This window comes from Heterocephalus glaber, unplaced genomic scaffold (genome assembly GCF_053883595.1).
Source record: "Heterocephalus glaber isolate CG9 unplaced genomic scaffold, H.glaber_assembly_v1.0 deba00000331, whole genome shotgun sequence".
NCBI lineage: Eukaryota > Metazoa > Chordata > Mammalia > Rodentia > Bathyergidae > Heterocephalus > Heterocephalus glaber.
In genome coordinates, this window is record NW_028258142.1 from 12,552,313 (window position 1) to 12,569,605 (window position 17,293).

General features: G+C 34.2%; 1 protein-coding gene and 1 pseudogene across 5 annotated transcripts in view; one reads left to right on the forward strand and one right to left on the reverse strand.

Annotated features, from left to right (window-relative positions):
• Positions 1-365, reverse strand: part of LOC147830033 (DCN1-like protein 4 pseudogene) — a 32,393-nt pseudogene extending 32,028 nt beyond the window's left edge. The window contains exon 1 of the transcript XR_015443160.1: positions 209-365. The product of XR_015443160.1 is annotated as a DCN1-like protein 4 pseudogene (transcript). The remainder of the gene's footprint in view (positions 1-208) is intronic.
• Positions 366-406: 41 nt separating this feature from the next.
• Positions 407-17,293, forward strand: part of Tmx3 (thioredoxin related transmembrane protein 3) — a 46,535-nt gene continuing 29,648 nt past the window's right edge. The window contains exons 1-8 of one of the 4 annotated variants that reach the window (XM_004867670.4): positions 407-625; positions 1,506-1,560; positions 3,263-3,302; positions 4,345-4,468; positions 11,845-11,890; positions 13,088-13,168; positions 16,074-16,173; positions 16,983-17,060. In XM_004867670.4, the coding sequence (XP_004867727.1) occupies positions 562-625; positions 1,506-1,560; positions 3,263-3,302; positions 4,345-4,468; positions 11,845-11,890; positions 13,088-13,168; positions 16,074-16,173; positions 16,983-17,060 (588 nt within the window). In that variant the 5' untranslated portion in view covers positions 407-561. Of the gene's footprint in view, positions 626-1,499; positions 1,561-3,262; positions 3,311-4,344; positions 4,469-11,844; positions 11,891-13,087; positions 13,169-16,073; positions 16,174-16,982; positions 17,061-17,293 lie in introns of those variants that run through there. The other 3 variants (XM_021246694.2, XM_087191479.1, XM_021246695.2) reach the window with 3 other exon arrangements.

Here is a 17,293-nt window from a genome sequence, read left to right on the forward strand (position 1 = left end):
GTTCAAAGAAGACTCCACATACATCTTGGAAATACAGGAAAGTGGCACAGCTCAGCAATCCACAGCCTTACACTTTCCATTCACTGCTAACGCACAATAATCCAGGAGTTTGACCCACCACCAACACGCGCAGGAGCGCTCACTGCGTAAGAGGAGAAAGTAAAAGCTCTAAGAAGATTCAACTTCGAATTGATTTGTCGTAGCTTACCTCGCCCAGAGCAGTAAGTTTAACAAGTGTTCTGGTATTTAGCTCCCCATAAAGGAGAATAAGCACACTGCTCCGCCCTCACAGGAAACACACCCTACCCCGACTTTCCGTGTTCCCGGAGGTAGTCTAGACGCTTTTCGAGAAGATGACACTGCGCATGAGCTGAAATTCGCGCATGCGTCGCTCAACGCGCATGCTCAGAGATAGAGGCTGCCAGAGCCTTGGGAGAACGGAATCTGGCTTGCCCGCCCACGGCCTCAGCGCGGAACGTTCCCACCGTCCCGCCCGTGCCGACTTCCCTTTCCCGGCGGGCTAGGGGTGCCCTTGTTTCTCTGCAGTTGACCTTTCTGCTGATGCAGCTCACCATGGCGAGCGTGGCAGGTCGGTGGAGCCGGGCCGTCGGGCTCTGCACCACAGGTAATAAGTGCGCAGAGGCTTCCCTGCGCGCTCGGAGCAGAGTGGGAGCCTGGTGGGATCGCTGGCTGTCCTGCGCGGCTTTCTCTGGTTATGGAGGTCGCGCTGCGTCCCGCCCACCCCAGACCTCTGAGTGAGCGGACGCCTTTGGATGCTTCCCTCGGGGGGGGGGGGGGGCTGGAAAACCCTAGTGCCAGACTTGGAGAGGCAGGGCTTGCCTTGGGCTCTGAGTCCTGTCACGTTTGAAGGATTTTTACCACCGGGGCTAAGAGAGGGATGTTCAAGGATCCGACCCAAAAATGAATGTGTTAGCGTTTCTCAGCTCCTCCTGTCACCCTGCGATGCCCTGGTGCTCTTTATGGTCTCCTCAGTCAGCCACCATTGAGACCTCACTGTGTGTCAGGTACTGTCCTGTAATGAGTGCCAGGGGTGTAGCTCAACTTTGTTTTTGGGCTTTTGGGTTTTTTTTTTTTTGTTTTTTTGGTTTTTTTTGTCTTTTGGGAGAAAAAAGGATACTATCGTGAATGACCTTTCAAGTTTTTACTGAAAAGATAATAGCTGCTACAGAAAAAACTAGAGAAAGGATTTATCTGATTTATCTCTACTTCCAAACAATAGTGAAAAGGAAGCTTGTGTGAAGATATGTAGAAAAAGGAGCTGTTTATTAGGTAAACGGTATGATTACTCGCTGAGGAAATATTTATTAAATGAAGTGCTTATGTTTTTGCATCACTCATAACCAGGAATAGATTGGTAATGAGTTTTTGGAAAAGTGTAAAGAAAAAGAAAAGTATTTTTTAGGTAACTAAGCATACAATAAGAGTCAAGTAGTAAATTACCATTTATTTTCTATAATTTTCTTTTTCTCTTTTTTTTCCCCCAGTTCTTTTACTTGATATGGCTTTCTGTAAAGGATTTGTAGAAGATTTAGATGAATCGTGAGTATTCATATATTTGCAATATTTTAATTTTGTCCGTTTCTGATATTATCAAAATATTTGCATGTGAATCTAATCTTTCAGTGATACAGACTATAATGACCAGTGTGTGTATAATGCTAAATTTGTTTTAGGGGTAGAGAGCCGGGGATTTAACTCTGGTATTTCTGCCACCTGCCTTGCAAGCACAAGTTCCCAAGTTCGATCCCCAGTACCAAAAAAAAAAAAGCCTAATGTTTTAGGGGTTGTTCTAGGTCATGATGAGGAACGTTTTAGAGACCAGGTGCCAAACTGCAACCCCAAACCCACTATTTATCACAAAGTGCCAACACTGCTGTTAAACCTGAATACTCAAGTTTTAGTTTAGAAAGAAATAACTTATCCATTATCATCTTTTGTCTTAAGAAAAAATACAATAATACACGTGCCATTTGTTCACTGCCACTGTTCTAGGTAATAGATATAAAATGAGAGTGTGCCCCGAAGAATTTTACTAGTTGTTACAAGATGAAAAAACTGGCACACTTTTCCATTCTTTATCATTTTGTATATGTTGTTTTTTTTTTGCTTTAACCACACAGAGTAGATACTGGAATTCAGTATTTATATTCATTGTGTCACGCAGTCGCAAGGCCTTCTGTAGAATAGGTGAGGAGTCTACCTCCAGACCAGAATCCTGTGTGTCATATTCTGGGCAGTAATGGTGCTTTTTCTGGCCGGGTACATGAGAGAAGGTGCCCCTTCCACGCCATAGCCATATTTGGTGCACAACAAGTGCATTGCAGTCTCTGGAGGGACTTGTAGTCAAGGACTCAGGCCTCCCAGGCCAGCCATGTTCATATGTATATCTGTATTCCTAGCTCAGTTGCCTCTGTTTAAATAAAGGCTCCTGATTGGGGGACTCACCTGAGGCATCTCCCAGACACCTTTGCAAAAACCTTATTGAAGGTCTTACCTGTGGGCCTTTCCCACTCAAAGCAACAATACTGTTCAGCAGGCAGATGAATTTTCCATCTGTGTTACATCCACTTGACCTGGCTGGTGCTTTTTCATGGGGGGAAATGGACCACTGAAGAGTTGGCACCTCTTTTGTGTCTTGGTTTGCAGTGTCACAGTAAGTGAATAAGGACTTGATTGTTACTTTAAGTTTAGCTTGACCTAATTGACCACATGACATCTGATTGCATGACACAGTCTATTGAGTAGGGTGATTGGGTTAATACAGTGCTGTTCTTAAAGTGGCCCAGTCATGATGGTGGGTCTTGGAGAGTGCTTGCAGATTATTGACAGAAACTTTCTGATTCTGAGGCAAGCCACTCTTAACACATAACTTTTTGAATTTAGTGGTGCCCTATGAGGTGTGTTACTTCAGGTCTCCTGTTTCAGATTGCCCTAACTTATGAGAGGGAGGAAGCAGTTCTCTTCCTAATAATTACTTGATTAAGTGAATGTGCACCAGAAAGACCCCTATGCTGAGGAACATTACCAACAGCATACCATACTTGTTCCTAAATTTGGGAGTTGAGTTATTCTTAAGAACTTCAATGGGTTGGATAAAATTTAGAGTCACTGAGTAAAAATTTATTGAAAGAATTTCTTCCATAGTCCTATTTTTTTAATTGGTTTATTATCTGTACCTATACTACACATTTTGAAAGTGAATACAAAACATAAAATCAGAGATTTGACTTTCTTTTTTTAGGTTTAAAGACAATCGAAAAGATGACATTTGGCTTGTAGATGTGAGTATGTAAGTTTTATATGTTAAATACCCATTTCTACCATTATAACTATTTTCTATTCTCATCCACACAAAGTGGGCAATGTATAGTTAGTGGTTATGTATCTTCTCTGTTTTGTCAGGCATTACTGTTTGAGTTTTTATATTAAAGTAAATCAGCTTTAAGATGTCTAGCAAGAAATTTTTGATGAAATTTGGTGGTGAGGACATTAAGAAGGGGAAATTGTAACCCTTATAATGTGATAAATCTGTGAATTAATTCTTAGGGATATTATGGCATGAGTTTATTGTAGAATTCTCTCTTGTTTTAAATATTCCCAAGAGGTTGAGTATATTAGTATTATTAGTAGTCACTATCATACTTTCATCATAATAATAAACAATTAAATTTTCATCATTCTTTCCTCACTTTCAGGTTTGGAATGTATTTAAACTTCATAATATTTGGAGTTTACTATAATATACCTCATTGACAAGTGGGGTAGCAGCGAAAGAAATGATACAAGAATGGCAGAATTGATGATTAGTAAATTTAGGCAATGGGACATAAGAACTCATTATTTAATTCTTCCTCCTTTTGTATATGTTTGAACATTTCCGTAACATAAAGTTGAAAATAAGTTTTATTTCATGAGAATATAGTAAACAGTTTGTTATAGCAATAGAAGTAGATTGGTATTTATCATTAACACCTAGTGGGCTGCATATAGTATGGTATGTGTCTTTGTGAGTACCTTTTATATAGAATATGAATACATTCACTTGGAAGCAGAAGCATTTTCATTGTAAATTGAATATCTTTTAAGTGTCTATTAATAATCATTTAAAATAGTGTTAAGAGTTGAGGCATATGCTGTGTTAACCTATATAGATGTATGTGTGTATTATCTTGGGTTATGGAACCACTTGAAAACTTTAAGTTTTTGTCTGAAACATTATTAGCAGGTTATTTAGTCAGAGAGAGTTTTTAAATATTAAGATTAATGTTCACAATAGCATTAAAGCTTTAGTTTTTGTTTTTTTTTCTTTTTCCTTTTGGATAGTTTTATGCACCATGGTGTGGCCATTGTAAAAAACTGGAACCAATCTGGAATGAAGTTGGTCTTGAGATGAAGAACATTGGCTCTCCAGTGAAAGTTGGAAAGATGGATGCTACCTCCTATGCCAGTAAGCCTTTACTTTATTATTTACTCTTCTCTTAATGAAAATATTTGAATTGTATGCAACAGTATTCATGAAAGGAGGAAATTTTTTTGGCCATGTAAAACTATCTTAGTAATTTAAGACTGTATACTTTACAAGTTAAATGAATTAGCAATTGAGTAGTAAATATAGAGCATGTGTTAATTTTAGGCACCTGCTATGACATATAAGCCACCATTTGTTCCTACTTGAACCCACCTTAGATAATCAATTTACCTGAGGTACTTACAGAAAGTTGAATGTTAAGCTGTTGATAATTGGTATTTGTATGTGAGTTAAACTAATGAAAATTTGTTGTCTGTTTGAGAACCATGAGATGATATGATAAATAGGAACTTTTAAAATGAGTTTAGTTAGGATGAATATAAGTGAGGATGAGGAAGGTTGAAGAGAATATTAGAGCAAAATTCGTAGAGTTGAAAATGAACTTAAAGAATGTGTACAGAGAATGGAATGAAGTAGAGATGGACAAACTGTGGCCCATAGGCCAAATTTGTCCTGCTGCCAATTTTTGTCAGTGAACTTACTGGAAAACAGCAACACTCATTTTCACTCATTTTCCTGTTCCATTGTCAAAATTGAGTAATTGTGATTGAAATTTCATGTCCTCCAAAGCCTAATGTATTATTGAAAAAGTTTACCAACTATTTTAGAGCATTTTGAAAGAGAAGAATTAAGTTTAAAGAAGAATAAAGTATCAGAAATTTGGAAAGAGCATGGCTTCAAACTGTAGCTATGGCTTTGCCTGCTGCTTTTACTGTCTAGCACTAGAAAGCCTTCTGAAGTACCCCAAGCTTTGGTTTCCATATTGTTAAATATCTAATTGTAATGCTTCTTTGATTGGTAATTTAGAAATTTGAATGGTATAGCAGGTTCCCTTTTTTTTAAATTAATAAAGAGGTATATAATGTATATTTCTTCTTAGGAAGTCAGCTTTATATTCTGGATTGTACTTTTGCAGCAAGATACCTATTTAATTTCAACTCTCTCATGTCCTACTTTTTTGGATTTAGGATACTACTTAACTTCTGTTAATTTTAGTTTCCATGTCTGTAAGTGAAAGTGATAATCTTCAAGGTTGTGAGGATTATATTAATATTTTAGATTCCGAAGTCTCCGCCTAGCACATGTGTGTTGCTACTGGCAGAATCCAGATTGTTAAGAGCTTCCTAAGTAAAGCAAAGTATTTTGCATTTTTAGGTAGTATTCTACATTTTATCAGAAGTATTACATACTTTGACAAAGCAAATGATTTAATAAAATATGTTTTGGGTATTAACTTGTAGGATAAAGAGACAATCAGGTAGAGACAGGACACTTTTGTATGTGTCCTGGTGTAGGGAGCTAGAGCTCAGGCTTGCATGTAAGCAGTAGAGGGAAGTGGAAAAGTACTGTCATTTTTCAGGGCTGAAATCATAGATGAGATAGGTTGGGACTATGGTATAAAGAAGGACAACGAAACATAATACCATAAGGCAATGATGGCAAACCTTTTAGATCTTTCAGTGATACAAACACCCCAGTGTGGCATACCTGCCATAGGTTCATCACTGCTGCCATAAAGTTTTTAGAGTAATTATTGAGCTGTACTACCACTGTTGCATAGAAGTTTAGTGTGTATTTTCAAATTATCAGCTTGTTCGACTTGCTGGTCTTTTGGTTCATTTATGTTTGGGAATTAGGGAAGTAGAATGCAGGATGGTTGTTAGAGCTGTTATTGCTGAGTGACAAATTAATTTTTGAAATGTTGAAAGGAGAAAAGATGAATGGCAGAACAGTATTAGAGAGAGAATAACATGCTTAAGTTGACGTTTCTAGAACTATGCCTTTAATGATGTCAAAGAAGCTACTGCTTTCTGTGGTTGCTTGTGAAAATAAGTTCTGTGTCTAAACATATGATTAGATATGCATAATGAATATATATATATATATATATTTACTTATGGATGCAGTCATTCATTTATTCACTCAGTCAGTATTCATTCATTTACTAACTACTGCTTGTGACACTCCATGCTGCTCTCTAGGGATTAAAGGAAGACCTAAACAAATCCTGCTTGTTAGCAAATGCTTACTGCCTAATAGGAAGAGAAAAGTGGACAAACTGTTGAGTACAACATTGTCTTAAAAATGGCAAATTTTCTGTAATCACTTGACTCTCTCAGTGGAGTAGTTACTTATAGAGGAAAAACAGTATGAAGAAAAGCAGTCATTGAGAAAAATAATGCATATAAATTAGTAAAAATCTTAATGGTAAACTGTTCATTTTATGCTTCTGTGATAATTTACAATGTACATTAAGTCAAAATTTATTATTTACTATTTAGTATTGAGTTTCCCCATGTACTAATATTTAAGTGTCATGGTGATCAGGAGAAAAACACTCAATATAAGCACTGGTGATATAGCTGAGTAGTAGAGGGTTTGCATAGCATTGGTGAGACCCTGGGTTCCATCCTCAGCACAGATAAAAAAAAAAAAAAAAAAAAAAAAAATAGTAGTTTTTCCAAGTAGGTTAGACCCGTGTTTTCGAGTCCATGACTAAAAAACAATATTCTCATTTTTTTACTTTTAATTTTTAGTAATGTTTTACTTCACGCTGACTTTATTTCGTTTATTATAAACCTTTCAATGGTTTAACTTTTGTCTGTAATGGCTTGACTCTTACAGATTTTATTTCCCATTCACTTAGCACTGTATTGTTACATTGAATCAATAGAAAAAATTTTTTTTTTTTTGTTACGGAGGATTGAACTCAGGTCCTTGCACTTACGCAGCAGGCAGCGAAACCACTGAGCTAAATCCCCGGCCCCGAAAAAATTTTTTATGGCAGCTGCTATGTAGGAGACATACATATATGAGCGCACACGGGCCCCATAACTTTGGGAAAGTGAAACTGACATACTGTACACCAAAGACCATCATCTGCCAGGTATTACGATAAAGTTTTTTGCACTTTACATGATGTCCTCCTTGAATATGGACTGCTACGTCTCCACACCCTCATCCTTGCCAACTTGCACTCTGCCTGCATAGTGATAGATTCTTGTGAATCCTCATGGCTGTTTGAATGATCCAAATATGGTTTATTGAAACACTCATTTCTTTATAGAACAGTTGTAGAGTCAGCATCCATTCATGTAGTAGATATTTATTTAACAATTGCTTACCTTAGATGAAGCTACACCAGGCGTTAATAACATATCAGTGAGTAAAATAGGAATTCCCATTCTCTTGGAACTTTCATTGTTATGGGAGAGACAAACAGTAGCCAATAAACATATGTAAATATTTTACTGTTTCATGTTACTGATAGATGCATTATCCTCTGTACTATGGAGAAAAGAATATTGTCTTCCTACTTTTAAAAAAGTTGATAAGGGTCAGAAATCACTGTCTAGAGATTACAAATAGATTGTTGGCTTAGAATTCTCAGTTTTCATTAAATATTTCAGAGCACTCAAATATAGCCATTTTATTAGAATTTATAGTTGAATAGGTAAAGAAATTGAATTTTTTTCCCCAAGCCGTCTCAATGTTCTATATTTTAACCACAGAATGCTAAAGATTTAGCTGTTTCATAGATATCTCTTCCCTCCCTGTAGGTTGCTTCTGCTTGTTCTGTAGTCTGTAGTCTGACCACTTCTGTTAGGATTATTTGAATGCTGTCTGTTCAAAGTCTAAAAGCTTACATTAGCACTGCTAAATGAAAATCTTTCAGATTGGGTCATAAAACTTTTTAACATTCATGACAGATGACTTTTCTACACACTTAAGTGGAGAACCACAAGGTAGAATATTACTATGATGGATAAATAGTTTTATAAGATTTAATTTGGAATGGAAAGGATTATTCAAAATGATCAAGTGTGAAGAAAGTCTCTTAAGATTCTTTAATGTAGCCTATCTGTCAATCATGTAGTTGTAGTAGTTGAAAGCAAATATCAGATTAAATCCACCACATCTCTCTGTATAGAAATTTTGAACTAGATAAATTTGAACTATTGAGATATGTTCTCTGTGTGTTTGGAATTGGACCAAAATTTTTGATGCAGTTTTAACTAATAGTACAGTAATTGAATAACACTAAAAAGGTGTGTAAAGACCACAATAAATTCAAATTATATTTTAGCCTCTCTTTCCCTTCACAAATGAGTACTTAAAATGTTTCTCATTCAGAAGTTAAATTATGATATAATGGTATGCTGATTTCTCTTGTGGAACCACTGGAATTTCATTTACTCCTCAACCTAAGTGTGATATTGTTTTGTGGTACACATATTTATGCATAAGCTTACAGTAGCATTTGTCCAATAATATTCTTGTTTTGACTTCTTGTTTATGGATTATATTTATACATTAGTTTTACTTTCTAAATTGTAAGCTATTTCTGATTGGTGACTCTACTTTGGGATTTCTCAACCTTGTATTATTGACATTTTGAACCAGATAGTTCTGAGGTCTTTTTGAGGGACTGTGAGAGGTAGTTTTCTGTGCATTGAAAGCTTTTAGCAACGTCTCTAGCTCCTACTTTCTAGGTACTCATTCGTCACCCACCCATACACACATTGTGTCAACCAAAAATGTCTCCCTCCATTTAACTGAGAACCAACTACTTTATTTTATACTCTTTTCATGTTGGTCAGAGAGTGATAGCAAATACCAGTACTTTACAGATTTAAGGGCTTCAGAGATTGGGTCTTTTTCCCTTTTCAGCTTATAGATCAAGCAACAGAAAGTAAATAAATGTGAGATGATTAATTTCACAAACAGAAGTTAGAGACAGAATTAGTCCTAGAATCCAAGATCACCATAATTCATCGCTTCACCTATTTCTACAATCAAGTTGTTTGAAGTGGAAAACAAATGAAGGAGAGAGCTTCATGTTTAACCTCACTTCACAAGCATTTAAGATTATAAAATTTGAAGTTACTCATGTTGTAAACAGATCTTTCCACTTGTGAAGGAATTGATCTGCCTTAAAGTCAGTTAGACTGAGTTTCAGTTTCAGCCTTGCTACCAAATTTCTGTTTCCTCTCAAACAACTTGTCAGGTATTCCTAAGTTTTATTTTTAATGTGAATTTTATTTTATGTGAATTTGCACTGTTTTTTCCTCCACAAAAAGTTGTTTGAGATACAGTTGAGGAATATTAGCCATTTGTAAAATATTGTTGCACACATTATATTTGTATTGTAGTACAGTATTTACCATATCTGTACATTGATATATCAGCACATAATTACTTAACAGTGAGATCTGGATCAAGAGTAGAAAAGAACTAGTTATGTATATCTAGCATTTAAGGATCTTGTTTATACTAGACTCAGTTAGGTTCTTTACTACATATTTTCTCACTTAAAAATCTCACCCGTAGACTTACAGTGTGAGAGGTGTCCCCAGAAGGGAAAACAGAATCAGAAATATGAAAAAACTCATCTAATTTTGCACAAATAGTAAAGGGAGAAATTAGAACCCTGATGTGGGTCTTTATGCTCTTATATCTGTAACCCAGCCTGTCTGTACTTTTTATGATGCCATCATTCCACTTTAGGGAAAGATAAGGATGGTGAAGTTTTTAGGCCTGGTTGTCAATTAAAATTTTGTAACAAATGTTGGTTAATGGTTAAGAGGCCAGGGAGTCTGGCTGGGTGATATCACCATCTTCTAGATATGATAACTGAGATCAAGGAATGACAAGGGGGCAGGCAAGATTTTCACTGTGAAGCCTATTATGAGGTCCACCTCATCACACTATGAAATGCCACCACTATATTTTCCATTGATTTTTTTTTTATTTCATTACATTTTTACATGAATTATAAAATAATTTAAATTATATGGAGGTATTACTAGTAGAGTATAAGTCCCTTCCCTATCAGTTGTATTTTTCTTTATGAGCAGTTTTTAATGGGTTTTCACTGAAGATAATAAGGACTTGTATTTACTTGCCTGTGTAATTTGGAATGGGGGCCATAAAGACTGGCTTTACTCACATAATCTCCCCAAAGTCATTTCTGCATTTTTGCTTTGAAGAATGCAATCTTGATAACCATGGTCATAGTCAGTTAGAAAATACATTACAGAATTAAGTTTTAAGTCACAGTTGGGCACAAGTAAATTGTATAATTGCTATAGATTCACATGCACATTTAGAGGTAGGACCTGAATCTTTGGAACTTGAATTTTTGTTATTCCTACTGTCAGTGGTGCCTCTAAAAAAAATAAGTGTTGGTCACTGTGCAGACCCTTTTAGTCACCTCTCTCCATATGTCTGAAGTAGAAAGTTGAGAAAGGAAGGAGAGATTCTGGAGATTATTTTTCACTGATTTACATTGTCATTGTGAATTGGGAAGCAGTGATGAGAAGCTAAAAATTAATGAAGTTCCTGAGGTAATTGTTAACAACCCAGGACTAGGAGTAGTTTCTTTGTCTCAAACTGCTATATATAAATATCCTGGAAATGAAGAAAATTGGAGAGGGAGAAATTATGTGAGTAAAATGTAGCATATTTTGCACTAGTATACTTTTGTAAATGTTTTGTATTGTATCGTATCCATTAATTGAAAGTAATTTTTCTTTCCTTGTCCTGGTTTCCTTGAGTCTGAAAAATAATATAGTATTAATTTGATCAATTATTTTATTTTCCTATTGACATTTGCTTTTACTTCTATTTCTTCTTTCATCACTTCTTTGCTACCATTGTAGCAAATATTTCTCATTTTAATGTATGTGAAGCTTTCAGAATAATATCTGAGATAATTGCAGTTATTTTAGGTTATTACAAAAGTGCAGAAATTTATGAAGTGTACATAAAAGTACTTTTTGAACATACATTGACTGTAGTATTTAAACAATTTTGCAAATGCAATTTATGTTTTTAAAATTAAAACACAATACAGTTTTCTGAATGCTCAGGAAACAGTAAAGAAAAAGATGGGCCTTTCTTTTTGCAGGGATGGGTGAGATTTGGGGAAGAAATTGTCCTGGAAATGAAGTGAAATGAAAAGTACTTTATGTACTGGTATTTTTTCCCACCAAAATATCTTTTAAAATTAATACTCAAGGAATAAATTTTTAACTATTCTTTTGACATTTATTTTTTATTTTGTCATAGTATTTTTGCAGCCTATTGGTTGTATTATTAAGTAATTATTTTGTATGAAAATGTCATGTTTTTGTCTTTTTCTGTGTGAGTTTATTTTCTTTTTTAACATTTCAAAACAACATATCTACATCAGTTTGTATAAATATGTCTTTTTTTAAAATAAAAGGCTCATTTGTTACCTAGTTTCTCCTTTTTAAAAAAATTTAGAATTATTTATTCTTTTTCTTATCAAGGCATTGCTTCAGAGTTTGGAGTTCGAGGTTATCCAACAATTAAGCTGTAAGTTGAGAGTTGTATGTTTATATGTGTATTTTTATAGTTCATCCTGGTTACATTTTACATTTATTTCTAGTAATGTTTTTGGAGGGTCAAAGATTTGAGTTCAGCCATTTTTTTTCAGGTGATCCAAGGAGAGGACTATACCTTTGTGCTTTTCTCCATATTTAAAGAGTTGTGTTGTTAATGGCTAATTCAGTAATGTGTTTAGAGTTTACTGTGGCGTGTACTGTGCAGACAAAGTTATACAGTCATAAATTATGATAGCTCTCTTATTCTTATGGGAGCTCGTGTATGTGTTCTGCTTTGTCATTGTAAAATTCTGTTTCCTAACAGATTTAACTTTTGTATAATTTGACTTATTTATTTCATTAGTGATAGGAAAAGTTAAAATTTTGGTTGTTAATTCTAATCTATAGTTGTTGAGCAAGTCTTACAGAGTGTACAAGTTGGAAGAACTGATATGATGATTCTAAAGGACTTTTTAAATAATTGTGACCTTATTGAATTTTCTCATAATTTTCACTACCCTTATTTTGGTGATAGAGTTGAGGAATTGTTTTGAACATAGTTTTTATAAGAAAAGTCATTTTTTTCAGTGTTTCTAATTCTCAAATTTCAAATTTTGAGTAATGTAAATTTATTATTTCTTGGGTTTTGTGTTAACCTCCCTCCTTCCTCTACTTTAAAAACAATGTGTGCTAAGCCTCTTTTGTGTTGAATTATTTTTTACTTTTCTGTTTAATTATAGTTATGCTTCCTGATTTTTTATTTTTATAATTTTAGTTAATTAGACACATAACTCATTGGCAGGCTTTTGGAGACTTGTCTAGGGTTTTAAAAGAGTTGTTTTTACCAATTGGTTATGGTGGATGTTGCAGCATCTGTCAAGTAATTATAATATTGTTTTGAAGTTGTATAGATTATTTACTTTTCAGTAGTATAGACATAACACAGCTATCAAATATAACATAAAATATTTTTCTGTAATTGTAATAGAAAACAGCTTATTTCTATGTATTGTGACTTGCTGATTCTGTGAAGCCAATTGCCTATATTTTACATGAGTGTGCTACCTCTGAAACTTTTCTGCATTTACTAGTTTATGTACTGTAAGTTTATGGTACAATAGAGACTCATTAACGTAAAATATTAAGGCACAAAATAATTCAAGTTCTTACCTTTTTTTTTCTTTCTAAGATTAAAGGGTGACTTGGCATATAATTACAGAGGACCACGAACTAAAGATGATATTATTGAGTTTGCTCATAGAGTATCTGGGTAAGTTTTCTTAGTAAAAACCTTTGCTATATGGTATCAATATTTGAAGGTTAGATTTTTTTTTTAATTTTTGGAGACAAGATCTCATTGTATTGTCCAGTCTGGCCTCGAACTCAGTACAAAGCCCACAACTGGCTTTTGACTCGTGATGCTTTTGCCTCCGCCTTTTGAGTGCTGAGATTAGAGGCATGGATCACCACACTCAGCTGAAAATTAAATATATTTTAATAGACCATATAGAATGCACATGTTTTATGGGCTTATCTTTATGTACTTCTTTATGAGAAAAAATAGGGTTATGTAATACAACACAAAGACATTTTAAATAGAGACTGTGTTTTGTATTGTATATTTGTTAATCTCACATTTAAATTCACTTACATAGAAGAATTTTCTCAGTGAATTTTTGATTGTTTTTTTTTGAGACAGAGCCCCCTTATGTAATTCAGTCTGGCCTTGAACTTGAGGCCATCCTCTTGATTATAGTGAGAAAAAAACAGTGAAAATTATGTTATAATCTTGGGATTATAGGCGTGTGCCACCAACCCTGGCTCCTGTGGTGAATTTTAAGACTTTTTCAAAATTTTGATTACCTATACTGTTCCCCCTTATTCATAAGAGACACCATTCCATTGGTGCCTAAAACCATGGATGGTACCAAGCCCTCTATATACTATTTTTTTATCTATACCTATGCAAATTTTGAATTTATGAATTAAGCACAATAAGGGATTAACAGTAACTATAGAATAGTTATAATAATATACTGTAATAAAAGTTATGTGAATAGTGTCTTTTTTTCTTTTTTTTTCTCAAAATATCTTCTGGTACTTACATGAAAAAAATCCATGGATTCTCTTTGGTATCCAAGTTTCCAGTATCCCTGCTCTTGTAGCTGGTGTTACTTGAACACAAGCACTGCAGTGTCTCCACAGTGGATCAGCTAACTGAGGGAGTCCCTAAGTGACTGTTGGGCAGGTAGTATGCACGGCTTGCATAGCGGGACAGTGGGATGATTCACATCCCTGGGCAGAGCGGACTGGGATGCATGTGATTTCATTACACTACTCAGAACAGTGCAGAAGGTAAAATTTATAAACTGTTTATTCTGGAATTTTCCATGTAATATTTTTGGACTATGGTTGACATGGGTAATTAAAACCATGGAAAATGGAACTGTGGAACAGAGGCATCACTGTAGTAATGTTTATTTTATTATAATTTTGTTTCTGTAGTGCCAGTTTTACATCAATTTATATTCCTTATACCCAGATTTTAGAGTTTTCAGAGAAGGCCTAGAATATTGTTGTGATAGACTTAGGATTTTCTTCCTAGCCTGTGAAGCTGGAGAATGCATTTTAGATACAGCTGAAATACTTCTTTTTTTACATATCCTCATGTTCTTTTTACTGGCTGTGATATATTCTTGCATTTTTTGCCTATTAGATAACGTAGTTAAAATCTGAGTTGAATTAAACATTTTTGAGGTTTTACTGTGAAAACAGATTTTTTCCATAAGCATTTTCTGTTGGTTTGAATGTGATTTTATTTAAATGTATATCTTACTAAGGTATAAAAAAAATCAGTGTTTATAATTATTTAACATGATTATGTGAAACTTCTTAAAGAGTATTTACCAAGTTAAGTTAATCGATGTTGGCTTTGAAGTACAGGCACTTTCTTAAAACCTTGTCAGAATATACTGACAGTCTTATGTAAGTAACCTTTAGATTAAAACAGGATGGATTTGTTGTGTGGCATGATACTGTCTCAGATTGAGAAAATTCACAGAATTAGGATCGATACTTATAAAGTTTCTGATTGTTGCTAACATAATGTTCACTTTTTTTCTCACTATTAGCACATTTCATTTTCTTTATTTGCTTTGTGAATAAGCATATGAGGAAAGGGCTAGCAGGAAGTACTTTAGTCCCCATGGTTGATATTAGTCTTTATGTTTTGATAGTTTTTAATGAATTTTAGTTCAAGCTTAGGGATTCTACTGATGTAATTAGAGGTGACACTGTTACAAATGAAATTTCAAGAGCCAGTTCTCGAGTTGCATCACTTACTGGTTAATTACTAAGTATTAAAATAGAGAAGAGTAGAGAGTGATGCAATGCATCCTGAGAATTGGAGCACTGGAATATGTTTTCCTTTGCAAAACATGTCTTGTTCTTATGCAGATTTTTTGGAGGGGAAATTTGATAATATATACCATATTTAAGACAGCCGCCTCTTTTAGTTTCCTAAATGATATTTTACAAGTGATACGTTGATAAAATTTGAGTCTTCAAATGTTTGTGTAATGAAACTCTTTGTAGTGTTGTTTTCTCTTTTTGAGATTCTTGTGCATTATCATGCTGATGTTTTCATTTTATTTTTCCCCAGAATAATTAATGACATATTTTGAAACTTGTTTTAACCTCCATAGGATACTTTAAAACTACAAAACATTCAAATTGACGATATATTATAAAAATGTTCTTAAGTACTGTATACTCCTGGGATAGCATGTCACAGTGTTTTTGTGTGAATGTTCTTTTGAAAGGGGAAAAATAATTCTCATGTGATTTATTTTTTTGGCCAAGGACTGTAAGTGGATGATAGTTCTGTTTTTATCTGTCAAAATATTGGCAATGATGATCCTCCCTACAGGGATGCATTTAGAACTCATTTATTTGGTAACTGATAGATTAAATTGTGGGTATTACATAAATTGTTAATATGTGGTATAAAAGTTATGGGTTGGAGTTTTATTAGGTTTATGTGGATTTGGTGATACATTTAAGATGCAGTTAATACATTACTAAAACTTAACTTTATACATGATTGGCAACTACATAAGTGAAAGTAAATTTTGTATTATCCTTAGTTCATGTATGTTTATTTTCTTCTCAAACAGGGCTTTAATTCGGCCACTTCCAAGCCAGCAAATGTTTGAACATGTACAGAAGAGACATCGTGTATTTTTTGTTTACATAGGTGGAGAATCACCATTGAAAGTATGAAATAATTTTTTAATGCACAGAAACAGACATTATCATAATTTAATTTTCTGAATAGCCAAAACTTTACTAAAACTTCAAAACTTACACTCTTACCTGGAAATATTTCAGTTTGCTCAAAATATTTTTTGTTATAAATATTTGAGTATTTTTAATAAACCATTTTAGTGTATACACTCGTATTTGCTGATATGAAACGGGTCAGTAAAAAAGTGTGTAGATATTTAGTAATTCTCCTATTACTGACTTAAATTCTGTATTGCTTTTTTATCATTTTAAGTCTTTAGGGCTGCAAGCTGCAGTGTGAATGTCAACTTTTGGGGAGGGGGTATATGGGAGTGGAACACAGGGCCTCACACTTGCCAGGAAGGCGCTGTGTCACAGAGCTACCCTGGCCCTTTTTTCTTAACTTTGTGTGTGTGTGTGTGTGAGTGTGTGTGTGTGTGTGTGAACTTTTTAAAAGCAGAAGACCTTTGACTTAAATTTATTGTATACGGACACATGTATGCACACTTATCTTCCCTGTAATCATCATTCATATTCATCATTGTTAATGCAACTTTAAATTAATAAATATGAAACTACCTTGTTTAGTGAACTTAGAGTAGAATAAAAATTAGTTGCAATGGTCTTTTGCCTCAGAAAAAAAAATTATTTGGTTTGTTTACTTTTTATCTTTTTACCAAAAAGGGCACATGGTAGGTAATAAATTATAATGCTATTGATTACCCCATACTGTAGATCTGTTTAATGAATAAATTTTGGTATTTAATATTTTTAAATGATCTTTTTTTGTATCATCATAGGAGAAATACATAGATGCTGCTTCAGAATTGATTGTATATACATACTTCTTTTCTGCCTTAGAAGAAGTCATTCCTGAGGTAATACTGGATTTTAATACATGATTATATTTTTTAAAACTATTACTTGATATTTTTCTATCAGATTTATTTTTTGTGGCACCAGAAGAGTAACATGTGAACTGACTACTACTGGTATCACACTGGTTATAAATAAGCAAATATCACCAGATTTATGGTATTGAAAGATTATGATTGTGACATTAGTGATATTTTACCTTTAAAACCATAGCACTGGTGATAATGATACCTCA